General features: G+C 44.4%; 1 protein-coding gene across 1 annotated transcript in view; it reads right to left on the bottom strand.

Annotated features, from left to right (window-relative positions):
- The window catches only part of COL23A1 (collagen type XXIII alpha 1 chain), a 395,499-nt gene extending 369,040 nt beyond the window's left edge, over positions 1-26,459 (bottom strand). Inside the window, exon 1 of the mRNA XM_054690972.1 lies at positions 26,028-26,459. Within this exon, the coding sequence (XP_054546947.1) occupies positions 26,028-26,315 (288 nt within the window). The 5' untranslated portion in view covers positions 26,316-26,459. The remainder of the gene's footprint in view (positions 1-26,027) is intronic.
- Positions 26,460-27,912: the final 1,453 nt, after the last annotated feature.

The raw sequence follows: 27,912 nt of genomic DNA on the forward strand, positions 1-27,912 counted from the left end.
TTGGTTCACCACAGCAAGCCTTAGGTTCCACCTCGGTGCCAGGGTAAACTTCCCCAACAAAGACAAACAGTGAGAGCCAAGCTTGGCATTTGGCAGGAGCTTGGAACTTTTCTCTCAGGAATGTGGGTTTTATCAGTGACTCCCATTGGCAAGCTGAATGACTCTTTCAAAACCACATTGCAAACATTTCCTTAAGGGTCCCAGCTCAGTCCCAAAATACATTAGCATGTTTTGAAAGGTTTGGTCTGCAAACAAATGCGATTCTTCAGTAATCCTTAATTTGTGTTCCCATTCATTATTTTTTCAGACACACATCACTTCCAGTCAGAACCTGCCTTTTACAGTTCACCACACTGACCCGACAGAAAGAAATTCCATCCACAGCCCATTGCAGGGGATGGACAGTTTCCATGACATGTTAAAGAGAGCCTTCCACCTGCTTGGGTGTACAGTCTCCCATCCTTCTCCACACCATGGCCAGAATCTTCAGGGGTCCAGTGGCCATATCAATCCCTGTTTAAATCCTGCCCCCCTCCCTCGGAGCTCCTCCAGCTGCCTGCTGACCCCAGTCCTCTTGATCCTGTCATGGTGAACATGGACTAGAGTTTCCCCTCATGTGTCAAGTGTGAATAGATGGTGTTATGGGCTGAATCATGTATCTCCCTGCCCCCAAATTCAAAGGTTGAAGTGCTAACCTCCAGTGTTTCATAATGTGATTATAATTGGAAATAGGGTCATTAAAGGAGAAATTAAGTTAAAATGGGGTCATTTAGGTGGGCTTTATTCAATCTGACTGGTATCCTTATAAGAAGAGGTGATTAGGACACAGATACAAACAGTAGAAAGATCACATGAGGACACAGGACGAAGTGGCCATCTGTAGGCAAAGGAGAGAAACCTCAGAAGAAACCCACCCGGTCAACACCTTGATCTTCCACCTCTACCCTGCACAACTGTGAGGAAAGAAAGTACTAAGCCACCAGCCTGCAGCACTTTGTTATTGATACAGGGTAGCAGGGGGCACTAAAATTGACCAAATACACTGCCCAAATAGTTTGTCAGTCAGAGTTTTTTACCCATGCGCACAAAAGCAAAACCACTCAGGTTCAAAGAACAACAGTAATGGGATTTATTTAACAAACCAGGAAAAACAAAGAGTTACTAAAGCAAAAAAAAAAAATGACCATTTACCTCACCCAAACAGAGTCCAGTGTTTTATTTTTTTTTAAAAGATTTATTTTATTTATGCATACAAGAGCTGGGGTGTAGGCAGAGGTGTGTATGTTGGCGGGATTCACCAGAGACAGAGTGGGGAGCAGAACAGGCAGATTGAATGAAATACATTGCTGAGGGGAGCAGCGGGTGAGACAGGAGAGGTCTGCGGTGACATGGGGCCAGCTCCCTGGCAGGAGATTGAACTCATGCTTTGGTGGCTACAGACTTCTTCATAGTGCTGAGAATTAACCCCTTGCACCACCAGGGAGGCCCTGTCCAGTGTTTTAAAGTCCTAAACATAAATGCTCCCAGATACCATCTTCCTACCACTGAGGACCTGGAGCACATGGCAGCCAGACTATAGGTTAGGATCCAATTCATGAAAACAACAGAAGACACAACAGGGCATGCTCCCCAGAGCTGCCAAGATGCCCCAGCACAGCACCAGACAGGTGACACTCAAAACAGCAGCTGCAGCAACTGTACGACCCTACAAGGGGCCACACACGCAGCTCAGTGAGATGCCTGGCTCCAGGTCTTCACCTTCTCTGCCAGGCTGTAACAGCAGCAAAACCAGGAACAGTTTCAGTTACTCTGTAACCAGTGGCTGAAGCCAAAGACTGTTACAGGTGGTGCCCCCTGGAGGGGGGTGCTGGGGATGATGGCTAGCCCCAGCAGAAACATGAACAAAGTATTGCATTTGGGGTGGAGACTCTGATAAGAGATCTAAGGGACTGCAGAAGCAGCCCCTAGCATTTGGTGTTGAGGATTCAGCATTTTTGGATCTTCAGCAATTCCAGAGTCAGCAATTTCTGCCCCCACCAGAAGGCCGAAATTGTTGAAATTATTGAAGCCCTCTAGAAGGCTGTTGCGGACCTCTAAAGGACATGGAGAGGCATCCAGAAGCCAACCTCAGAGAGAAAAAGTTCGGAGGCTTTGCAAGTAGCCAAATGACTGAAACTGTTCCCAGCTTTGATGCTGTTACAGCCTGGCAGGGAAGGTGAAGACCCGGAGGTGGGTGCCTTGCCGCCCTGTGAGAATGTGCCCGTTTGTCAGGTGGTTCAGTTGCTGCAACTGCTGTTTTGAGTGTTGCTTGTCTGGTGCTGTGCTGGGGCATCTCTGCAGCTCCAGGGAGCATCTCCTATTGTGTCTTCTATTGCCTTCATGAGTCAGACCCCAGCCTATAGTCTGGCTGCTGCATACTTAAGGTCCACAGTGGCAGGAAGATGTCATCTTGGGAGCACTTGTGTTTAGGACTTTAAAACACTGAACACTGCTTTGAGTGAGGTATATGGCCATTTTTGGCCTCAGTAACCCTTTGTTTTTCCCTGGTTTGTTAAATAAATCCCATTACTGTTTTTCTCTGAACCTGAGCACTCTTGCAATTACGCATACCAGTGAAGAACTTAAGACAGTGACAAACTACTTGGGCAGTGTCCTTGGCCAGTTTTAGTGCCCCCTGCTGCCCTGTATCAGCTCGGTTACTTGCAAAGCCGCAGAAATTTTCCTCTCTAAGATTGGCTTCTAGTAGCCTCTCTACATCCTTCAGAGGCCCCCAACAGCCTTCTGGAAGATCAACATGGAAGGGGCAGAAATCTCTGACCCTAGAATTGCTTAACATCCCAAAATACTGAATCCCAAATACCAAATGCTGGGGGCTGCTTCTGCAGTCCCTTAGATCTCTTATCAGTCTCCACCCCAAATGCAATACTTTGTTCACATTTCCCCCGGGCTATCCATTTTCACCAGCACCCTCCTCCAGGGGGCACCACCTGTAACAGTCTTTGGCTTCAGCTACTGGTTACATTATGACAGTTTGAGCAAACTAACATGGAAGAGGGATCCCAGACACTCTATCCCACACCTATATTGTGCCTCATTCAGATTCCCCAGTGGTCCCTTTGGGGACTGAAGTGAGAGGAGGGAGTCAGGAGGCTGAGGGGCCTGCAGCCTTGGATGCTGGGGTGGAGGCCGCATTTTCCCCTTACTGGCCCACTGGTCATGGGAAGAATTGAGCAGTGATGGGGCCAAGGAGAAGGAGACACCATTGAGAATATTTAGGAAGATGAATGAGAAGAAAGAACAATGGCCAGCCATGCCTGGGGCATGAAAAGGAAGGACTCAGGAAGGCAAAGAAATCACAATTTCAAGGACTGTGCTAATGGGAGTGGAATAAGAAAGCCCATAAATAAATCATGCAGGAGGACAGGTGGCTGGGAAAGGAAATCCCTCTTTCCAGCCCATCTCATTCAAAGCCAAGCGTAAGGTGGCAGATCACAGGAGCAGAGGAGGAGAAACTACCCTGGAGCTGATGTTAGCCAAATGGGAAGTGGGTAACCAGGAGTCTTTCTCCCTCATTACCCAGCTGACCTGGGAAATAAGTGTCACTTCATCTTCAGAGAAACAGAGAAGCAGATACTGTCACCTTCTTTCCAAAGAAGTTGAGGCTTGGAAAAGTTGACTAATTTGTCCCAGGATACTAGAGCATGTTTACAGGCAGCCCCAAACTCAAACCCCGGCTTCCCAATTCTAGAGTCCAGGCAGGAGCTGCAGGTAGAGGGGCTCAAGGGAGGATGGGAGTGGACAGCTTCCATGGTGAGGTCACAAGGCCAGGCTGGCTTCCCCCTTCCCACTTCCTTAATAGCTCCCTGTGCGCACGTACACACCTATGAATATACTTAAGAACATGCACTCACATGGGTGAGCATTCCTCCCATACATATGTACTCACATACACATAAGTGCTCACACATGTCTGCACAGCCAAGCACATACACTCACACGGGTACACATACTAGCTCCCAAACATGTAGGCACTCACACTCATATACACACTTTTACATATGTGCACACATGAATGAACACTCCAGCACATAGATTCATGCTGTGCACACACTACATGTGCACACACACATGCAGATACTCTTATGGACACACATGCATTTGCTTTCACATTCATACATTCATACATACTCATGTACCCAACACTTTCATACATCTATGTGTATGTACACTCATACATCCACTTTCACATCCATGTACTCACATAAATGCATACATGTATTTGCACTCCCTTTCACATACTCACACACCCACACTCACATACATTCACTTGTACACACACATTTGCACACATTTCCATGCACATTCTCCACTCACACACATGCATACTCACATGCTTGGACACAATCTCACATGCACACTTACATGATGGACACACTTGCTCTAACACAAACACACATTCTCTCATGCATGCACATTCACACAAATGCTTTCTCACATCCTTCCAGCCCATATACCAACTCTTCCTCACATGTTTTTTTCCCTCATTGTATTACTAAGTGAAACTGTCCTTCATTTGACTGGCCCACAGCACAAGTCTGAAATCAGATGCCATAAACAATACTAGCTCATATGAAGACTGCTTGGAATTGGGAGAGGGCTGCGCCCAGAGCCAGAGGTGAGCTGGGAAGCCCCCTCACCACCAGTTGGAACCCAGAGGGGGATCAGGCTGCCACCAGAGCAGAAGGAGGGCGCACTGAAGTGCCCTTCCAACTTGCAATTTTAGAATAGGGATCTTCAACCAAGACTGCTTGGAACTGGGAGAGGGCTGCCCCCACAGCCAGAGGTGAGCTGAAGGCCCTACAAGCCAGGCCCCACCTGGCAGGGAGTTTGAGCTCAGAGGGGGATCCAGTGATTTGGTGCTCAGTGAGCAATCTAGCCACCCCACCTCCAGGGCAGTCTGTGGGATTTCAAGACACATCTTTGGAATTAAACAAATACAGAAGGAGGAGATATTCTGTGACAGTGACCATTAACATATTCATAGTACAACTGCCCTACTGGACTTCTGACATAACAGTATTTGACTTGATTGGACCACCAGTTTACGACATCCCAGAAAGAGCACACTAAAAAGATGCCGGCCAGTACCAGTGACGCAATGTCCCAATGCATAGGACAAATTAGAAAACAAGCAGCAGGGAGAAGAAAAACTACAAACAACCAAGCAAATCCTCAGGGAAAAGACACACCAAAAATGAAAATCACCCACCAGATTGCAACATCAGTAATTTGGAACAACTTCTGAGCCTTCCAGAAAGAGAACTTAAAACTACCATAATTAAACAACTGACAGAAGTCATAAAGGAAAACAATGAGAAGGGGAAAATAATCAATGGATCAGAAGAATGAAATTGAGTTCCTCAAGAGGGAAGTGAAAGAAATGCAGGAGATCAAAGGATTAATGAGGAGCTAAAGAACTCTGGGAAAAGCAGTGACAGCAAAATAGATGAAATGGAAGAACGAATAAGTACTCTCAAAGTCACAGAAATAAAAAGAACCAAAAACAGAGAAGTATGAATGAAAAAGAATGAAGAAAGACTTCTGAAACTATCTGACTCCATGAGGAAAGGAAATATAAGAGTTATCGGAATCCCAGAAGGATAGGAGGGAGACATAGGAACAGAGAAATTTTCAAGGAAATAATTGGAGAGAACTTCCCAAACATGGAGAAGGAGCTGAAAATAGACATACAAGAAGCAAGAACACGAAACTTCCATGATGAAAGGAAAAATACAGCAAGACACATAATAGTAAAGCTCCCAAAAATCCAAGACAAGGAAAAAATAATGAAGATCACAAGAGGGAAGAAACAGATAACACACAGAGGAAAACCAATCAGGCTGACATTAGATTTCTCTGAAGAAACACTACGGGCAAGGAGAGAATGGAGGGACATAGTCAACAGACTCGATGACAACAAATGCCAACCAAGAATACTCTATCCCACAAAGCTTTCCTTCCTCTATGAAGAAAGAATAAGGACCTTCCCAGACAAACAGAAACTCTGGAATTACATTACGACTAAACCCCCACTCCAAAAATACTACAAGGAGTCCTAAAGCCAGAACCAACAGAGGGATGAATAACAACGAAACAAGACCAAAAAAAAAAAAAATTAAATAAATGAGAGAAAAGACAGACAAAATGGCAAATACAGGCACTAACATATCAATATTAACTCTAAATGTAAATGGACTAAACTCTTCAATAAAAAGACACAGGGTCACAGGCCGGATTAAGAAACAAAACCTAACCTTTTGTTGTCTCCAGGAAACTCACTTAACTACAAAAGATGAAAACAGACTGAAAGTAAAAGGATGGAAAACAATCCTACAAGCAAATGGACCAAAAAAGAAAGCAGGAACAGCTATACTTATATCAGATAAAACATATTTCAAACTCAAAAAGGTAAAAAGACACCCAGACGGTCACTACATCATGATCAAGGGGAAACAACACAAATGTCAGCAGATACAACAAGTTTGAAATCATACCAACCATCTTCTCTAACCATGCAGGCATCAAACAAGAAATGAACCTAAAAAGAAGGCAAGGAACCCTCCCACTTCATGGAGATTGAAATGCACACTACTGGAAGACCACAGGACTAATGAGGAGATCAAAGAAGAAATTCTTTCAATTGAATGACAAGGAGGAAACCAATTTCCTAAATGTATGGGATGCAGCAAAAGCAGTAGTGAGAGGAAAATATATAGACATACAGGCTCACATCAAGAAACAACCTAATCTCACAGCTCAAGAACTAGAAAAAGAACATACAACCAAAAAACCCTAAAACCAGTAGAAGAAAGGAAATAATAAAAACCAAAGCAGAAATAAATGAAATAGAAGCTAAAAAAAAAATCCAAAAGATCAATGAAACCAAAAGTTAGTTGTTCAAAAAAATAAATAAAATAGACCAACCCCCAGCTAGGTTCACAAAGGAAAAATTGGAGAAAGCACAAATAAATAGGATCACAAATGAAAGAGGAGAAATCACAACAGACACAGCAGAAATCAAAAGAATAATCAGAAACTACTATGAACAATTATATGTAAATAAGCCAAACGATATACAAGAGATGGAAAAACTCCTACAACTCTACAATCACCCAAAGCTAGATAAAGAAATGGAACACCTAAACAGACCAATTACAAGCAGTGAAACTGAAATGCTAATTAAAACCCTCCCCAAAAACAAAAGCCCAGGACCCAATGGATTTACAAATGAATTCTACCAAACTTTCAGAAATGAATTAGTGCCTATCCTTCACAAACTCTTTCAAAAAATTGAGAAGGAAGGGATGATACCAAACATGTTCTATGAAGCCAACATTACACTAAAACCAACACCGAACAAGGACAACACAAAAAAAGAAAACTACAGGCCAGTCTCTCTAATGAACACTGATGCAAAAATCCTCAATAAGGGCCTCCTTGGTGGCACAGCAGTTGAGCGCTGGGCTGCAAGGCTGCCCGCAGCCTCTGTAGCACCGTTCGTTCCCCAGCCAGCGGCAAGGGTCCCACAAAAAAAAAAAAATCCTCAATAAAATTTTAGCTATCAGAATCCAACAATGTATCCATAACATAATTCACCACAACCAGGTAGAATTTATTCCAGGGACACAAAGATGGTCCAACATCTGAAAATCAATCAATGTAATCCAACACATCAACAAAAAAGAAATATAAAAAAGACCCATATGATAATATCAATAGATGCTGAGAAAGCTTTCAACAAAGTACAACACCCATTTATGATAAAGGCCCTTGAAATTCTCAGGATACAAAGAACATACCTCAACATCATTAAGGCCATATATGACAAGCCCACAGCCAATATCATTCTAAATGGTGAAAAGCTGAAAGCATTTCCATTAAGATCTGGAAGAAGACAAGGATGTCCAGTCTCACCACTGCTTTTCAATATAATACTGGAAGTCCTAGCCAGAGCAATAAGACAAGAGAAAGTCATACAAGGAATCCAAATAGGCAAGGAAGGAGTCAAACTATCACTATTTGCAGATGATAATATACATAGAGAACTCCAAAAACTCCACAGAAAAACTAATCAAATTAATCAATTAATCAATCAGTTTATTAAAGTGGCAGGATACAAAATCAATACACAAAAAATCAGTAGCCTTCCTATACACAAACAATAAATCTGAAGAAGAAATCAAGAAAAATCATCCCTTTTATTATTGAAACAAAAAAAATCAAATACTTGGGAATAAACCTAACAAAAGAGGTAAAGAACCTATACAAAGAAAACTATAAAACACTGTTAAAAGAAATAGAAGAAGACACAAAGAAATGGAAAGACATTCCCTGCTCATGGATTGGAAGAATTAAAATTATCAAAATGGCCATCCTATCAAAAGCAATTTACAGATTCAAAGCTATTCCAATAAAAATTTCAATGACATTCCTCAAAGAAATAGAACAAATACTGATGAAATTCACATGGAGCCACAAAAAACCCTGAATAGCCTAAGCGCTCCTGAAAAAAAAAAAAGAAGGGAATTGAGGCATCACACTCCTGGATTCCAAACTGTACTACAAAGCCATAATAATCAAAACTGCATGGTATTGGAACAAGAACAGACACATGGACCAATGGAACCAAACAGAAAACCCAGAAATAAATGCACAGATTTACAGTCAACTAATCTTTGATAAAGGAGGAAAGAGTATGCAATGGAGCAAAGAAAGTTTAATAAATGGAGCTGGGAAAACTCGGTCGCTACATACAAAAGAATGAAGCTTGACTACTACCTCACACCATGCACAAAAACCAACTCAAAATGGATTAAAGAACTAGACATAAGACCTGAAACCATAAAATACATAGAAGGAAATATAGGCGAAACACTACATGACATGCACCTCAAAACATCTTTACATACACATCACCCAAAGCAGTGATAGTGAAGGCAAAGATAAACAACTGGGACTACCTCAAAGAGCTTCTGCAAAGCAAAAGAGACAATAACAAAAACAAAGAGAAACCCACCAACTGGGAGAACATTTTTGCACACAACACTAACGATAAAGGACTGATCACAAAAATCTACTAAAAGCTGATGAGATTCAACAGAAACAAAGAAAATAATCCAATCAAAAATGGGCAGAAGAGCTAAAAAGAAACTTGTCTGAAGAGGGAATGCAAATGGCCAACAGACATATGAAAAAATGTTCAACATCACTTGTAATCAGGGAAATGCAAATCAAAACTACCATGAGATACCATCTTACACCAGTGAGACTGGCACATACTAAAAAAAATTAGCAACAACAAATGTTGGCGAGGACATGGAAAAAAAGGAACTCTCCTGCACTGCTGGTGGGAGTGCAAACTGGTCCAAACTATGGAAAGCTGTGTGGAGATTCCTCAACCTACTAAAGATAGAGCTTCCATATGATCCAGCCATTTCACTTCTAGGTATTTACCCAAAGGACACAAGAACAGTAATTCAAAAGGACACCTGCACCCCTATGTTTATAGCAGCACTATTTACAATAGGTAAGCTATGGAAACAACCCAAGTGCCCAAAAATAGATGACTGGATCAAGAAGATGTGGTACATATACACAATGGAATATTACTCAGCAATTAAAAAAGATAACTCATGCGATTTATAGCAACATGGATGGAGCTGGAAGGTATCATGCTCAGCAAAATAAGTCATAAAGAAAAAGAAAAATACTGGGTGGTTTCTCACTCATAGCAGGAATTTAGAAAACCTAAATAAGGGACCAGGAAAAAGACTAATTATAATAAAGTAAAAATCAAAATCAACAATCAAGTATAAACATACTATGGGATGAAGGGGAGAGAATAGGAAGGATTAGGGTCAAAATAAGGGGGGTGGAATTGTATGGGGAATATAACCAAAATGAAAATGCATACATTGTGCAAAAATGAAAAATGATGTAAGAATTAAATAAAATATATGAAATTAAAAAATTGAAAAAAGAGGAAAGATGAAAAAGAGGAAAAAAAAGTACTAGCTCATAGGTCCCACAAAAAAGCACCATTAAATAAATGGACAGGATCTGTTTTTTGGTGTGATAGTCCTCCATAGAGGCCCAAAGTTGAGTAGATTTTATTTAAATTGTCTTTTAAAAACACCAGAACGCATTCTAATTGCTTTATGATTTGTTTCACAATTCAGAGTTGGGAGCAAATTCCATTTTAGAAGTTAACACTACCCATTTGAAAGTACTTCCCTCCCCAACCTGAGATTTTGAGGCTACTTCAAAAAACAAAGATCTTCTCATTTCCCATTGTGAGTTGAAGCAGATGTTTATGAGTTCTCCAATTCATCAGGTTAATCAAGAACATTTGGGGGTGTTTATACCCTATTTCATGACCACCAAAACAGACCAGCTTATTTATTAAAGCAAATTTATTAGGTGTTTGGGTGCCCTTTCACAAAGAAAAAATCCTAGAATGATTTTCAAATATAATCAGATTTTCATTTTGGTCATATATGTGCAATTTTTTAAGTGGAAAAATCTCATTCTGCTCAAATGAGAGATGGACAAAAATGGAGTTATGAAACTAATTCGAGTCTCTGCTTTTCTTCAACCACCAAGTCACATTTCTCCATCACTGACCCAGAGACAGAACATGTGTTAATACCATTTTTGCTTCTATATGGCCTTAATAGGATGGTGGGATCCCATTGTTAAAAGGATCTTAAAGTCAGCCACAGAACCATAGAACCTCCTCTCCAGTGAGCAAACAGATACAGATATTCCTTTGAGTTCAATTAAGAAAGCGTTCCAGGGCCTCCCTGGTGGCGCAGCGGTTGAGCGCTGGGTTGCAAAGCTGCCTGCAGCCTCTGCAGTGCCGGTTCGATCCCCGGTTACTCCCCGGCCACCGGAGGAGGGTCCCGCATGGCGTGCAGACCTCTCCTGCCGCCCGCTGCTCCCCTCAGCAGTGTACTTCGGTCCTTCTGCCTGCTCTGCTCCCCGCTCTGGCTCTGGTGAATTCTCTCACCCTCCCGCGCTTCTGACTGTACCCAGTGCTTGTATAAATAAATAAATAAAAATAAATCTTTAAAAAAAAAAGAGAAGAAAGCGTTCCAGTAACAACCACTTTCAGGATGGCTACATCTTTATGAGCTCATTGGCCATCATAACTTGTTTAATCTCCACAGAAACCATAGGAAGCAAGTACTGTAATGCCGTGTAACAGATGGGCAAACAAAGTGGGAAATGCAGTCACTACTGGAGCTGGGACATGGCAGTCAGGGTGTGAACTTGGGTCTGCTCTCAGGCTCACGTCTTACTACTCTCTCCACAACCACCACCTACCAATGATACCCCACTGCAAGGAAAAGCTGCTGTTGTTTGGGCCTCTCTGGTGGTACAGGGTTTAAAGTCTCAACACTATCAATCTATCACCAGCCACTGTGGCATGAGTTCAATACTTGGGTAGGAGCTGACCCACATGGCAACATGAGTTCGATCCCCAGCCAGGGAGCTGACCTATATGGCTCAACAGACCTCTCCTGTCTCACCCACTGCTCCCCTCAGCAGTATATTTCAGTAGATCTGCCTGTTCTGCTCCCCACTCTATCTCTGGTGATTCCTCTCAACCTTCCACCTCTGTACCTCTGGCATACACCGCAGTAAATAAAAAGTAAATAAAGTAAATAAGTAAATAAAAATAAATCTTAAAAAAAATTGCTGCTGTTGCTTAAGCTAAATTGTTGCTTCCATGGGGTGGGCCGCGATGCTGTAGGAAGACCCAGGTGACCGGAATCAGGTCACTCAGTTCAAGTACAGGCTGCCCATCTCGAGGTGACTGGGGTGGAGGCTGTGAGGAAGCTCAAGGACACACATGTGAGCCCTTCGGCCCAGGGCAGCACCAGGGAGGCCCTCCAAGGTCTCCCCATGGCCTCCAGGAGTACACTGACAGGCCTTTCTGCAAAACTACATCTGCAAACTCCTTTGTTTCCCCCAATGATTTGTGCTTAGTCATGAAATATGCTTCTGGACATGGTGGAGGGATGTTTTCTGAATGCCGGTGCCAACAATTAAAGATTAATCCTGATCCTACACATGGAGACAACTGAATGGGGAAGGAGCCTGGGCCATGTGTGGCTTCCAGAGAATGCTCCAGAAGTGAGTTCCTTCTGAACTGGAAGTCCCAGTGTGGACTACCGGCATTCAACCAACAAGAGGGCCTCATTCTGAGGTGAAGACTTCAGAGTTTTTCCAAATCTTCATTTAAGGCTTTCCTTATTATCAGTAGCATTTTGTTTTCAACAATAACAACAAATACAATTGAAATTTTAAAAATTAACTAAAAGATAAACTGAATCCACTTTGCCCATCATAAAACTCAAAGCTTGACTTCACAACCTGCAACAGTTCTGGAGTAGCACAGGAGGAAAGACATACATCATGGACACACTTGGGTGTACTAAGCTCAAGACCAAAAACAAGGCCCTCAAGATGCTCCTCTTTAAGCAGTGACTCTACATCCTAAAAAAATAACAGAAGTATGAAAGAACAGAAAATGAATATTAGTCTGTGCTCTGGGTTCCTGACACCATGGTGATTTCCTAAATGATGAGAGCACTAGGACCATATTTTATTGTAATAATTGATCTTTGACCCCTGCTTCTAATACAGGCTTCGGAAAACCTTTTCACTTCCTGGGTGATGGGCAAATCTTTAGCCCTAATATGGTGACTCTGGGTGGGTTCCTGAATGGGGGCTCATCACCAAAAAGATCAAGTCATGATCAGAATCTTGGAATTTTCATTCCACCCCCCATTATCTTGAGAAGGGAGAAGTGCTTAAAGTGGAGATAATGATCAATCATGCCTATGTGATAAAGCCTCCATAAAAAAATACCAAAAATATAGGATTCCAAGAGTTTCTGGGTTAGTGAACAAGTGAAGGTTTGGGGAGGCTGGTGCTCCTGAGCAGACAATGAAGTTTTATGCCTCTTCCCACCTACCATGTCCTAGTCATCTCTTCCACCTTAATATTGATCTGTATTCTTATCATCTCCTGTTATAATAAACTAATAAACCTTCAATAAGCACTTCCCTGAGTTCTGTGAGACACTCTAGCAAGTTAGTTGAAGCCAAAAAGGGTTTAATTCACTGGAATTTTCCATTTATAGTTGGTTGGTTGGAAATACATGTGATGGGATTACATTAAACTGAGAAGCAAAAGAGACATTAACCAAAACAAAGAGACAAAAGAGACATTAGCAAAACAAAGAAACGCCCCACTGATTGGGAAAAAAAATCTTTGCATTCCATACAACCAACAAAGGACTGATCTTAAAGATATATAAGGAACTCATACAACTCAACAAAAACAAAGTAAACAATCCAGTGAAGAAATGGGCAGAAGAACTTAAAAGACACTTCTCCAAAGAGGAAATTCAAATGGCCAACAGGCATATGAAAAAATGTTTAACATCCCTTATCATCAGGGAAATGCAAATCAAAACCACACTGAGATACCATCTTACACTAGTAAGAATGGCTCATATAAAAAAAAATTAGCAACGGGCCTCCCCGGTGGCGCAGCGGTTGAGCGCCGGGTTGCGAAGCTGCCCGCGGCCTCTGCAACGCCGGTTCGATCCCCGGCTGCTCCCCGGCCACCGGAGGAGGGTCCCACATGGCGCGCAGACCTCTCCTGCCGCCCGCTGCTCCCCTCAGCAGTGTCCTTCGGTCCTTCTGCCTGCTCTGCTCCCCACTCTGGCTCTGGTGAATTCTCTCACCCTCCCGCGCTTCTGACTGTACCCAGTGCATGTATAAACAAACAAACAAACAAATAAATAAATAAATAAAAAACTTTAAAAAAAAAAAAATTTAGCAACAACTAATGTTGGCAAGGATGTGGTGGAAAAGGAACTCTCCTACATTGCTGGTGGGAGTGCAAACTGGTCCAGCCACTTTGGAAATCTGTCTGGAGTTTCCTCAGTCTACTAAAAATGGAGCTACCAAATGACCCAGCAATTCCACTCCTAGGGATCTACCCAAAGGACACAGAAACACTGATTCAAAAAAAATACCTGTAGCTCTATGTTTATTGCAGCACTATTTATAAATAGTAAAACCTGGAAACAACCCAAATGCCCAAAAATAGATGACTGGATCAAGAAGATGTGGGTATACACATATGAAATACTATTCAGCAATCAAAAAAGATAAACTCATGCTATTCACAGAAATATGGATGGAACTAGAAGGAATCATACTCAGAGAAATAAGTCAGAAGGAAAAAGAAAAATATCGGATGGTTTCACTTATAGGAGGAATATAGGGGACCCAAATAAGACATCAAGTGAAAAAAATAATAACAGTGCAAAACACAACAACACGAAAACAAACAGACAATTATAAATCAAAGACATCCTGCAGGGAAGAGGGATCAGAGGGAGGGAGGGAAGAGCACAGGGGACTGAGGTGATGGTGCACGGGTGCATTGGTGAAGGAAATTCTACAGGGACTACACCTGAAAGGGATTTGGGGGAAGCAAACATTGTTTAAAAATGAACAATGATGTAAAAATTATATTTAAAAAAATTTCAATTAAAAAAATGACAATATGGGCTGACAATATGAGAGACAACATGGGCTTTAGAAGCCCATACACACATCTGAAGTGTGTATGCATGTGTGTTGAGGATCTGAGGCACTCCAGAAAGACAATGCCAGAATTGGGTTAATTTGTAGGACACCCAGTTAATGTCACAGAGAATTGCTTGGTGTGTGGGTGAAAAATCTCCACATATTTGCTGACCAGCAATAGGTGTCCTGGGTGGAGGAAAAGGAGATATGTAGGTAGGGTGTAAAGAAACCCACAGTAGGGAAGAATTGGGTTTTTCCCTGCACAGAAGGAAAAGCTGAAAAAAGGGAAAAGTTTTTCCTTTACAAGAAGAAACTTGCCCTACAAAATCACTGGCTGCACCATTATGTGCTAACAAAAATGTGGTGGAGGCCTAACTGTTGACAAAGGGAGGCAGATGCCATTGATGGGATCCTATGCAGTCATGAACATGAGCACAAAGACTGCAGCATCTGGAAAGACACTTTTTATGTAAGGTTGAAATTCTATATGCAAGCCTGCACATGTGCACTCCATGCCATAAATCTCTGCATGGGTTAAGGATTGGAAAGGATTAGGGAAACCATTAAATAGTCCTTGTTTTAAGGTGGTAACTTTTTTTTTTTTTAAAGATTTATTTATTTATGCATACAAGAGCTGGGGTACAGGCCAAAGGTACAGTGGTGGGGCGGGGGCGAAAGGATTCACCGAAGACAGTGGGGAACAGAACAGGCAGACCGAGTGAAATACACTGCTGAGGGGAGCAATGGGCAAGATAGAAGAGGTCTGCTGCGCCATGTGGGTTGCTCCCTGGCCTGCAGGGGATTGAACTTGTGCTGCAGAGGCTTCGGATTGCTTCATAGTGTGGTGCTTAACCCCTTGCGCCACCAAGGAGGCCCCATGGTGGTAACTTTTTAAAAAAAAGCAAGAAGGGGAAGAATCTCAAACTGGGTCTGAAATCCCAGACATGGGAACTGGCCACACCTCAGCAGCAATGGGAACTGGAGAGATGAGTGTGTTAAGTGGCAGAGATGTTAAGCATCTACACTGGCCCTACAAAAAGTGGGTCTGACATTATCATCTGTCAATGCCTGGTGATAGGGGATTAGAATTATTTAGAAAAAAGGGAGAAATGTGTGAAAGAAAGGTTATCTCTGAGGGTGAAGGGTTATGCCTACATTCTGGAGGACCCTGAAACTGAAGGACATCAGGACCCAGTGCCCAGCACTGTTCCTTCACTGCACAGGCTATTGCATCTAGACTTACCATTTCTAACCTGCTACTCAACTCCTTCCAACAAGCCTGACAGTAGTCCTAGACCACCTCACGTCCAGAAGGCCAGGAGGCTTTGTGGGCTGTATGAACAGGCTGGCTGTCATGTACTGATGTTGTGTCCCCCCAAATTCATGTGTTGAAATGGTATCTAATCCCCTATGTGATGGTTCTAGAGGTAGGCTTTTGGGAGGTGAGTAGGGTGGAGCCCTCATGAGTGGGATCAGTGCCCTTGTAAGAGGCCCCAGAGAGAACTCTCACATGAGGACAGGGTAAGAAAGATGGCTATCTATGAACCAGAAAGAGGGTCCTCACCACACTCCAGGTCTGCTGGCATCTTCATTTTGGACTTCCCAGTGTCCAGATTGTGAGAAACAAATTTCTGTTACTGAAGTCACCCATCTAAGGTATTTTGATATAGCAGCTGAAATGGACTAAGACAGCAGCCTCTGATATTGATATTGATCTGAAGAACTGGGTTTTTCCAATTCTCAGAGCATTTCCCCTCCACCCTGAGCATTTTCTTCTTCCAAACTTAGATTCCCCCAAAGCCACGACATATACACCTCACTGCTCCAGCTAAAAGGAACTCAGGGTACCCCACAGACTCTTTAACCAGACTCTTCCTCATGAGAACATTCCTGGGAGAGTTGATGAAGGCAGGCAGTGGATCATGGGCCCCAGCTGGAGGTGGTCCTGACCCAGGGTTATGTCCATACTGCCTGAGACTGGCTAAACACATACAAGGGGGGAGAGGACATGCCCATCCTTCTCACTCCTCTCTTCTGTGGTATCCTGCAAACCCAGGAGAGCCCAGGCCTGATTCTATGTGATCCAAGCAGGTCTTTGCCTCCATCTCAGTAACATTTCTGTCCATCTCTATAAAACAAAGGCAATAACTGCCACCTGCCATATAATGTGAGGTTGCTGTGGAAAAGTTATAAAATTTTAGGGCCTCCCCAGTGCTGCAGCGGTTGAGCGCTGGGTTGCAAAGCTGCCCACAGCCTCTGCAGCGCCGGTTCGATCCCCGGCTGTCGGGGAGGGTCCCACATGGCGCGCAGACCTCTCCTGCCGCCTGCTGCTCCCCTCAGCAGTGTACTTTGTCAGTCTGCCTGCTCTGCTCTCCCCTCTGGCTCTGGTGAATTCTCTCACCCTCCTGCGCTTCTGACTGTACCCAGCGCTTGTATAAATAAATAAATAAATCTTTAAAATTTTTTTTTTAACTTATCCTAGACCCTGTGAAGTTCACATTTTATAAGTTCACTATATTCAGAGAGAAATACAGATCTTGATACTGCCTCAGATGATCCTAATTTATCAATATACATACATAAATGCCTATAGAACAAGTGCCTCCGACCTCCTGCCCATCCCATAGGGCCAAAAATCCTTTAGCTGGATCCCGAGCCACCAATGATCTCTCTAGAACTTGACTCAGCCCTCTCTCATTATCCCTGGGATGATCCTCTACTGGGTTTTACTGTCCTTGTGTCCTCTCACCTTCTTTAGATAACCTTTGGGAACCACCCTCCACTCTTGGCTATTTCTATGCTGGGGGGTTGACCCTATACATGGGCACACATACATACACCTGAGCCCGGCCCACTGGAGAGGCTGCTCCATTGTCTCAGTGACAGAGGTTGGCGCAGGTAATCCATACTGACCACAGCAGCTAATCCAGAATGGTTGGTTAGGGTATTCCATATTGACCTGGGCAAATAACCTATATTGTTGGTCAGAGTGAATCAGGGTGCTTCAGCTCAGATTGCTGTGACCAAGCAACTCTAAAGCTGAGGTTGTGAGCTGAGAACTGCTGGCAGTCACCATGCCATTTCATGGAAGAATGACGGCAACCTTGAGAAATATGGAGCCAATACCAAGAAACACACAGCCCCGGCACCTCCAGCTGCTCCCAGGACACATTTCCCTGGAGTTCTTGGTTACTCAAGCCAAGCCATTCTCTTTAGTTTAGGCTAATCTGAGTAGGGGTCCTATCACATTATTAATGGCATATAGAAAGGCTGGCTCTAATGAGCTGATTCTTGGTGAGGTTTGAAGGGTTGTCTCATTCTGAGGACTGTGTTCTAACTGCATGCCCTGGAAGGGGACTTGAAGGCCAAGTGAAAGGTGGTTGCTGAGAAAGACAAGAGGGCCTATGGCTGGGAGGAAGGGTGACAAGGGAGAGCAGAACACCTGGGCACACCTATGGGTTCCAGACCACTGCACACAATTTTTGGAGTAATGATCTCCTTGGTCCTCGGAACAGCTGGGCCAGCTGCCTATAGCCCAGCAGCCTCTTCCATGTGCTGGAGCAGGATGAATAACTGCTATGACTCCCTATGCACACTGCAGCATGGGAAAATTTGAAAGCAGGGCCCTTGAGTGCCATCCCCAGCATGGAGGCCACAGCAGCCAATCACTTCATGATCAAAACAGCATCTAAAGGGTCAAAGACCATAAACTGCAGAGAATGGAACTGTGCCAGAGAGAATCCCAAACACATCAATCTTGCCTTTGACTGAGGCTGGGTGCAGTGCTGAAGAGCACGACCATGAAGGGAACACAAATGTTGTGGCTGAAAACGTCCCCACAGCATGGGGCTGGGAAACCCTACAATGGAAAGAGGTATGGGGATGAAGGCTGTGGAAGGTCAATGCCTGTTATTCCCTGGGATAACATTCTTAGAGCACCTGGCTGACACTGTGGTTGCTGACTACAGGCTTCCAGGCTTCCTTCCCCTCAAAGCCACAGTTCTGTTGCAGTGGCAACATACCCAACCTCTAAGGATGAATTAAGATTTGCCAGAGCCTCCTGTGGCAACCCCATAAGTCTTGCCAGAGACAGGGTGATGGTGACAGTGGCCCTGGGTCTGGTTGGTGGCTACAAGGGAAGTCTCCTAAGAAGTGGTAGGAGTTTCCCCTTGTCTGAAACAACAAAATTTCTCAAGACAATGGCTCTTCCCTTCTACGTTGACAACTCTTATACGAAGATACATATTTGGAGCTGTGGCAGCCATCTTGAGGAAAGGCCAAGAGAATGGCTGACACTGTCCCACTTGTGACCAAGTCACTGAACTAACCCAGGACCTGCTGCCTGGCTTCCAGGCTTCTCTGGTTATACAAGCTAATTCAATGACTGTATTGTGTTTTTTGGTGTGTCTTTTAACATGTCTATTTTTTTTTTTTGAGATTTTAAGACAGCGTCTCTTGATTTTAAAAACATTTTAAAGGTTTTTTTTCCCTCTAAACATCATCCCTTGTCTTCCCTTAATCCGTTCTCTCTTGCCCCTCTCTCTTAAAATCTTACTTCGTGTATTCATTTCTGTAGTTTTATAAGCAATTTACTTTGTCAAATCCTCCACTATGTAAATATCCAATGTTTGTCTTTGTCATTCTGACTTGCTTTATTACATATACCTTCCTCAAACTCCTTCCATTTTGCTGTAAATGACTGCATTTCATCTTTCCTTTGCTGTAAATGGCTAAAGAGTATTCCACACTGTGGATCAACCACATCTTCTTGGTCCACTGTTCCACCAATGACTGTAATGTTCATGGTCATTGTAAACAGCAACAACTCAGCAGCAATTCACAGCAGCAGTGACTGTATATTGTTCAAGTGACCACACTCAGGAATTCCGTTACTTGCCATCCAAAGCACACTTACTGACCAATCAATACATTATATTATTTGCTCGTCACCACATGGGTGGCTGTGACCACCCCATGAGGGAAGAGAAGTGGACACTGAGGAGGTCAGGTGACAGGGCTAGTAAGTGGTGGGCCAAAGCCCCAGGCTTCATCTACGCTTTTCTGGTATAAATTCATTCCATTCACAGATTCCTCAACTTCAGGAGCAGGGTTGTAAATCTGCAAAGCCAATAATGTAAAAAATCCAACTCAACAATTCCAAAATATGTTTGTGAAAGGAACACCCGATTGCTGGCTAGTTCTGCTATTATTTTTTTTTCTTTTAGATTTATTTATTTATACGAGCACTGGGTACAGTCAGAAGCGCAGGAGGGTGAGAGAATTCACCAGAGCCAGAGCAGGGAGAACAGAACAGGCAGACTGACGAAACACACTGCTGAGGGGAACAGAGGGCGCGGCAGGTATGCACACCAAGTGGGACTCTCACCCGGTGGCCGGGGATTGAACCGGTGCTGCAGAGGCTGCAGGCAGCTTTGCAGTCCAGTGCTCAACCACTGCGCCACCAGGGGAGGCCCTAGTTCTGCTATTATTACAGTGCTTTCCCTAACTCTCATCAGAAAGAGTAGAGAGAAAAGGAGTGTGCCAGGAAGTAAGTGGAAAGAAAGTTTTTGGTTTGGGAGCCAAGAATGTCAAGTTAAGATGTAGTTAGGATCCACACTCTCTCTCGGGTATGCCTCAGGACTCAACAACTGGCATCTTCATTAAAATGGACACCATTGCTCAGTCCTGACAAATGACAGACTATCACAGAGGTCGAAAAGGCTACGTTTGATTCTAGGTTTTAGAGTAACTTAACCATTACACAGAGTTGACAGAAGAGGAGAGAAGAGCTTGAAACTTACCGTCTCTGGGCTCTTCTTGTTTTCAAACTGATTGGTCTGGGCAATGGAAGACCAACAGCCAACAATAAACCCTCTGTACACTGGAAATGGTCTCTGAATACAATTAAACATTTCTTTAATCCTTACATTATTTTTTTACTGTACTAAGAAAACTATATACTGTAAAATGTAAGCTTTTGTAATAGTATAACTACAGGTATTTGTAATCAGTACTGTAACTAATCAGGGGCTAATGAACACTGAGACCACCTATTAAAAACACTTAATTAAAGCATAACATCAGATGCATATTTGTCTTTTACAGTTTCAAATAATATTGAAGATACTATCTTTAATGACTGGTTCAGAACTCTTGTTTTTATGTTTAGAAAACTACTTCTTTCATTTTGTACTTTAGGAAGGGTCTTTAATAATCACAAGTTAACATGAATATTCCTTTTTTGTAGCCTCTGTATCTACATTATCAGGCAGATCTACCAGTCCCAAAAAAGTTATTTCACAGTTCTGTTCCCAAGGGAACAAAGACAGTGGGCTCCACATTAACAGTGGCTTTTGTTGGTTTTTAAAAAGACTTTTTTTTAAAAATTTATTTCTGACATTAATGCTATGTGTAGTTGGCAAGAATTTCTCTTCTTCAATTTGGATGTGGTTTCTGCCTCCAAAACTTGAAAACAAGCTTGTTGGTAAAAGTACAAGCTACAGGCACCCTCACATAACTCCTTCAACTCTGAATTTAAAAACCCATCACTGAGAACAAATTAGAACTGAAAAAAAGACATTTGAGTACTTGTGTTCTTTCTTTTTTTTTTTTTAATTTTTTTTTTTATAGAGGCATGTTTATTTCTTTATTTATTTGTTTTGTTTGTTTGTTCTGTTTACACATGCACTGGGTACAGTCAGAAGCACGGAAGGGTGAGAGAATTCACCAGAGCCAGAGCGGGGAGCAGAGCAGGCAGAAGGATCGAAGTACACTGCTGAGGGGAGCAGCGGGCGGCAGGAGAGGTCTGCGCGCCATGTGGGACCCTCCTCAGGTGGCCGGGGAGCAGCAGGGGATCGAACCGGCGCCGCAGAGGCCACGGGCAGCTTCGCAACCCAGCGCTCAACCGCTGTGCCACCGGGGAGGCCCACTTGTGTTCTTTCTTTAAGAGATCTTCAATTCAATATCTGTCCTTCTTACCTAATAGTTTTTAGAAAGTATCTTCCTATCGATGTCCACTCTCACCACTGCTTTTCAATATAATACTGAAGTCCTAGCCAGAGCAATAAGACAAGAGAAAGACATACAAGGAATCCAAATAGGAAAAGAAGAGGTCAAACTATCACTATTTGCAGATGATAGGATAATATACATAAAGAACCCCTAAAACTCCACAGAAAAACTAATTCAACTAATCAATCAATTCAGTAAAGTGGCAGGATACAAAATCAACACGCAAAAGTCAGTAGCCTTCCTATACACAAACAATAAATCTGAAGAAGAAGAAATCAAAACAACCATCCCTTTTATTATCGAAACAAAAAAATCAAATACTTGGGAATAAATATAACAAAAGAGGTAAAGGACCTATACAAAGAAAACTATAAAACACTGTTAAAAGAAATAGAAGAAAACACAAAGAAATGGAAAGACATGCCCTGCTCATGGATTGGAAGAATAAACATTATTAAAATGGTGATCCTACCAAAAGCAATTTACAGATTCAATGCTATTCCAATCAAAATTTCAATGTCATTCTTCAAAGAAATAGAACAATTATTGATGAAATTCATATGGAATCACCAAAAACCCTGAATAGCCAAAGCTCTCCTGAAAAAAAAAAGAAGGGAATGGAGGCATCACACTCCCAGACTTCAAACTATACTTCAAAGCCATAATCATCAAAACTGCATGGTATTGGAACAAGAACAGACACACGGACCAATGGAATCGAATAGAAAATCCAGAAATAAACCCACAGATTTATGGTCAACTAATCTTTGACAAAGGAGCAAAGAATATGCATTGGAGCAAAGAAAGTTTGTTCAATAAATGGTGCTGGGAAAACTGGGTCACTACATGCAAAAAAATGAAGCTTGACTACTACCTCACAACATGCACAAAAAACAACTCAAAATGGATTAAAGAACTAGACATAAGAACTGAAACCATAAAATACGTAGAAGGAAATATAGGCGAAACACTACATGACATGCACCTCAAAACATCTTTACATACACATCACCCAAAGCAGTGATAGTGAAGGCAAAGATAAACAGCCGGGAGTACATCAAATTAAAGAGCTTCTGCACAGCAAAAGAGACAATAACAAAAACAAAGAGAAACCCCACCAACTGGGAGAACATTTTTGCACCCAACACTAATGATAAAGGACTGATCACAAAAATCTGCAAAGAGCTGATGAGACTCAACAACAACAAAGAAAATAATCCAGTCAAAAAATGGGCAGAAGAGCTAAAAAGAAACTTCTCTGAAGAGGAAAAATGCAAATGGCCAACAGGCATATGAAAAAATGTTCAACATCACTTGTAATCAGGGAAATGCAAATCAAAACTACCATGAGATACTATCTTACACCAGTGAGACTGGCACATATTAAAAAAACTAGCAACAACAAATGTTGGTGAGGTTGTGGAGAAAAAGGAACTCTTCTGCACTGCTGGTGGGAGTGCAAAATGGTTCCACCACTATGGAGAGCTGTGTGGAGATTTCTTGACCTACTAAACATAGAGCTTCCATAGGATCCAGCAATTCCACTCCTAGGTATTTACCCAAAGGACACAGAAACATCAATTCCAAAAAGCACCTGCACCCCTATGTTTATAGCAGCACTGTTTACAATAGCTAAGCTTTGGAAATAGCCCAAATGCCCAAAAATAGATGACTGGATCAAGAAGATGTGGTACATATACATCATGGAATATTACTCAGTATTCAAAAAAGATAAACACATGCAATTTGCAGCAACATGGATGGCGCTGGAAGGGATCATGCTCAGCTAAATAAGCCAGAAAGAAAAAGAAAAATACCGGATGGTCTCACTCATAGCAGGACTCTAGAAAACTTAAATAAGGGACCAGGAAAAAGAATAACTATAAGAAAGTGAAAATCAAAATCAACAAACAACTATGAATCAGAGACACTCTATGGGGGGGTGGGGGGGAGAGGAGGGATTGGGGTCAAAATAAGGGGGTTGTAATTGTATGGGGAATATAAAAATAAAATTTCAATAAAAAAAAGAAAGTATTTTCCTATCTATCTAAAGCCGATTTACCTGCGCTCCTCTCCACACTTCTCACAGCAGCCTCCTTCCTCCCAGCCAGTTCTCAGTGCTACTAGCCAGGCTGGCATTTCCCATCCAGTGACATCCTGGAGAAGAATAGCTACAAGCAGGAACAGACTGGTGCCCCAGGGGAGAGGAGAGACGCCTTCTCACCAGGTTAACCCAAACAGCCAGCTCAACCCCAACTGCGTTCATCCCACTCATGCCCTTGCAGCTAGGTGGGTCCGCTCACAGGGAAAAGGGGCTATGAGAGCTCCAGTTCAGGCTCCGCACACTGCACTTGGTTAGTTAGTAGCACCTGTGTCCTGTGCTAACAGCTGCCTGCTGACTGGTATACAGGATTTCAAGTGTGACTCCCAGGATTCTAAATGTCCCCTTTGCCTTTGTAGCTAAGGGAGGGAGAGAGAACAGTAGGAGAGAGTGGGGGAAGGAAAGAGGGAGAGAATAAGAGGGTAGGGGAGGGAGGGAGGGAGGGAGAGAGAGAGAGAGAGACAGAGAGAGACAGAGAGAGACAGAGAGAGACAGAGAGAGACAGAGAGAGACAGAGAGAGACAGAGAGAGACAGAGAGAGAGAGAACACAGCCCCAAAAACTCACTGAAGCACCACAAATCACCCAAGTCAAGTCAGAACCACAGGAAAAGGCATGATAAAGCCACAGTAGTGTCTGCCTCAGGACTTGAGGATCAATACTTATCAGCAATAGCTGCTTGCCCAGCACTGCTTCCTCAACCCCCACCATCCTAGCCCACCTCCACTCCACCTAATAGAATGGAGACAATTTCTAAGTTCCTTGTAAAAGGTTTTACATGGATTCCTGATTTACTCAATCAAGGCCTGTGGTTTATTTTTACTAAGTAATAGGGGCCTCCTATTAAAAAGAACACCCACAGTTAAAGCACAAACAGGTAGAAATTTTACTGCCCTTCCATAAATCAATTCAACATCCTGGTCTCTAGGCACTTGCCAAAAGATAATGGGCCACAATTACCAAACAAACCATCACCACCAGGTGCCAGCAGGTTTTTGGAGAAATTTCTGAAGTCCATAGGCACTTTCATGGGGAAAATGAAGCCGTAATTAAACCCAAAGCGAGACACAAAAAGAGATGTAATGCTGGTTTAAATTAAAGTGACTAAAAAATAGGTCTGGGGAACAAGAAGGCATGATGCAGTCTCTCTTCTCATTCCCCAAAAGATTCCAGGGTAACTCAACAATGGACCCACAACACAAAATATTGATAAACATCACAGCTTGGCACAATTTTGGAGAACTGATGGTACCAGGTCTGCCCTCCTTCTCCTCTGCCTCAAAGCACTGGCACTTTCCAATACAGCAGGTGAGGCTGGAAAGTCACCTTTCCCAGCAGGTGAGAAGGATTGCTGGGCTAGGGAGGCCCACAGCAAGGGAAGCTCTGTTTTAGTTCAATGGGAAGGAGCACACACTTGAAGGCTTTGAGGTCCTAAAGGCGGCGCCTGCTTCGAAGACACAGAAGCAACTTAAAAGAAGTGTCAGTCTCAAATAACACTTGCAACAAGCACAAGAAAAGTCAGGATGTCTGCACATCCTGAAAACAAAATCCGGGTTTTTGATCCGGCTGTGCTTTCTCCCCCTCAGCTTCCCCAGGCTCTGCGAGGATCCCCTCAGGTTCGGGTCTCGGTCACTGGGCAGCAGCCCTAGAGTACATTATCTCCAGGACGGCGCTGCTCTGAAACGAATGTTCTAGGGTAGAGGTTAAACAGATCCATCCTGGGGCCTTGGCCCACCGATCTGTAAGAGGTTTCCCTCCAACCTAGCCGCCTCCGGGGGCCCTCGGCCTCCCCAGGTATACCCGCTGGCGAATCACCAGCCGCTTCCCGCAGGAACCTCGTCGGGATCCCGGCACGGCACTGATGGAGCGCCGGGAGCGCACCGCAGGCGCGAAGCGGCCGGTCAGGGCACACACCCGGGGCAGTTGGCCTCTGAAGCTGTTATTTCTAAGTCTGAAATCTCCCCTCTCCCTCCCCGAGTTCGTTCCAGAGACGGCCTTTTTAAACTGGCGTCTCCCGCGGCCGACGGCTTTGGAACGCGACCCCAAGGGTGGGGCGGGACTGCTGGACACTCCCGGAGGCTGACCCGCCGCCTCCACCTCCTGGGCAGGCCGCGGGGAAGGGCTCGCGCGCGCAGAGCCGGCGGGCGACCCCGTCTCAAAGGCAGGGCCTCACTGCCCCGGCTCTTCGCGCCCGACGACCCCCAACTCGCCGCCCTCTCCGCCCGGGAGCCGCCCGCGCCTCACCTCACGCAGCAGGCGCTCCAGGTGCGGCTCGGCCCAGGCGGCCAGGGCGTCCGGCGGCCCCGCGCGCCGCAGCAGCTCCCGCTCCTCCTCGAGCGCCGCCACCCGGCCCCGCAGCGCGGCCGCCTGGGCGCCCAGCAGCAGGCAGGCGACCGCCGAGCCCACGGAGAGCAGCAGGCACAGCGCGCTCACGGCCCAGGCCCCGGGCGCCGTCGCGGGGCGCTCCTGGCTGCCGCCCGCCGCCGAGCCGCCTTTGCGCGCGTCGCCTCCCGCCAGCTCTCCCCGGCTCATGGCGCGCTCGTCGCGCGTGGGTTCTCCGAGGGGGCGGTACCCAGCTGGGGCCGCAGACTGAGAGCGCGAGGAGCCGAAGGCAGAGCCCGGGGCGCGCGGTCAGGCGGGCGCGAGGTTTGGCCTCCGGGCAGTAGCGGATTGCGGCGCACGCCCCCTCCGCCGCAGGCAGCTCCGCCGCCGCGGCCACTTTGGGCAGTTTCCTCTATGCAAATAGACCCTACCAGAAAAGGAGCCGGGACCCACCCAGGGGAGGAGCGGCCCGGCCGGCCCCGCGCGGCAAGGGGGCGGGTCGGGAAAGGCATCGGCTCCTCCAAGCACCAGCGAGCGCCCAGCGGCCCCGAGCGCAGCGCACACCTCGCCCTCACCTGCCCCCTGCGCGCGGCTGCACGCAGCACCGCGCGCACCCCTGCGACTCCCCAGTCCCCGTACCCACTGCAACCCAAAAAGGTCCGAGGCAAGCCCAAGGATTCTAAGCGCCTCCTGCAGCCCAGCCCTGGGTCGAGCATCATTCGAGCCACGGGAAAGTTCCCCTAAATGTGTGAATTAACTTTTCTGTCACTTCTTAAAAAGTTGAGAACTCCCAACGCTGTGGAATTTAGTAAATCCGAGATAGATGGTGCCTTAGCGCCACTTGGTGGCCGAAAGCGACCTCTGCGCATCACGTTTAGAACGATAATCTGCGTAGAGATTGAACCAAGCAGAAAGATGCCTCTTTTTTGTTTTTTCATTTTGTCTTTATTTGCGACCAAATATATTCAAAATAAATAATGCTGTTCGGTTTAAGAAAACATGCAGGTGAGCTCTGGAGACGCCGTTCTGGCTGCACAGTTGCTATGAAGAAAACACCAGGCCCTGAGGCACCACTGCAACTCCTTAGGCCCTGCACCCTCCAGAGCTGGAGGAAGGATTTGGGGGCCCGTGGGGCTGCGGGACAGGTGCGCTCAGAGGTTTACCCAGATACCCCTGGAATGTGCACGCCAGCATGCCTCTTAGAATCTTAATTGTTTAGTATGTGCCAGACATACGGTGCTGGCAAACAGAAATTGTAAGAACTTGTTCCTGACCTAGAGAGGGCTTTCGTTGCGGAAAATTAACTATAACAAATGGAAATCATGGGGGAAAGAATGCCAGATTTTGTTGATAGCTTAATTCTGTAGTAGAAACACAACTTGGCCAAAATTAAAAAACCGTTATGCACCAAATTTAAGCTGTACTGTGTTTCTTCTTTAGCTTCCCACCACGGGGTTAAGGTGGGAAAATTGTGAGTGAAGCGGCTCTAACAGTCTTGGCAAGAAAGGGGAGAAGACCGGCAGTCAATGGGTTTTTCTACTGCTCACAGATTCCTTGCAGGCATATTTTTGTCCTACCGAAAAAGGATACTGTGCAAGAGTTTCCACCTGTTCCTGTAATAGATAAAAGATTACGCTAGCTTAAATCGTTATAATTTGGGCATCCCCACTACCTTTTTTTTAAAAAAGATTTATTTACTTATGCGTACAAGAACTGGGATACAGAACAGAGGCAAGGGTTGGGGGCGGGGGTAAGAGGATTCACCAGAAACAGAGTGGGGAACAGAACAGGCAGATTGACTGAAATA

This window comes from Talpa occidentalis, unplaced genomic scaffold, assembly GCF_014898055.3.
Source record: "Talpa occidentalis isolate TD23 unplaced genomic scaffold, MPIMG_talOcc4v2.1 talOcc4.9, whole genome shotgun sequence".
NCBI lineage: Eukaryota > Metazoa > Chordata > Mammalia > Eulipotyphla > Talpidae > Talpa > Talpa occidentalis.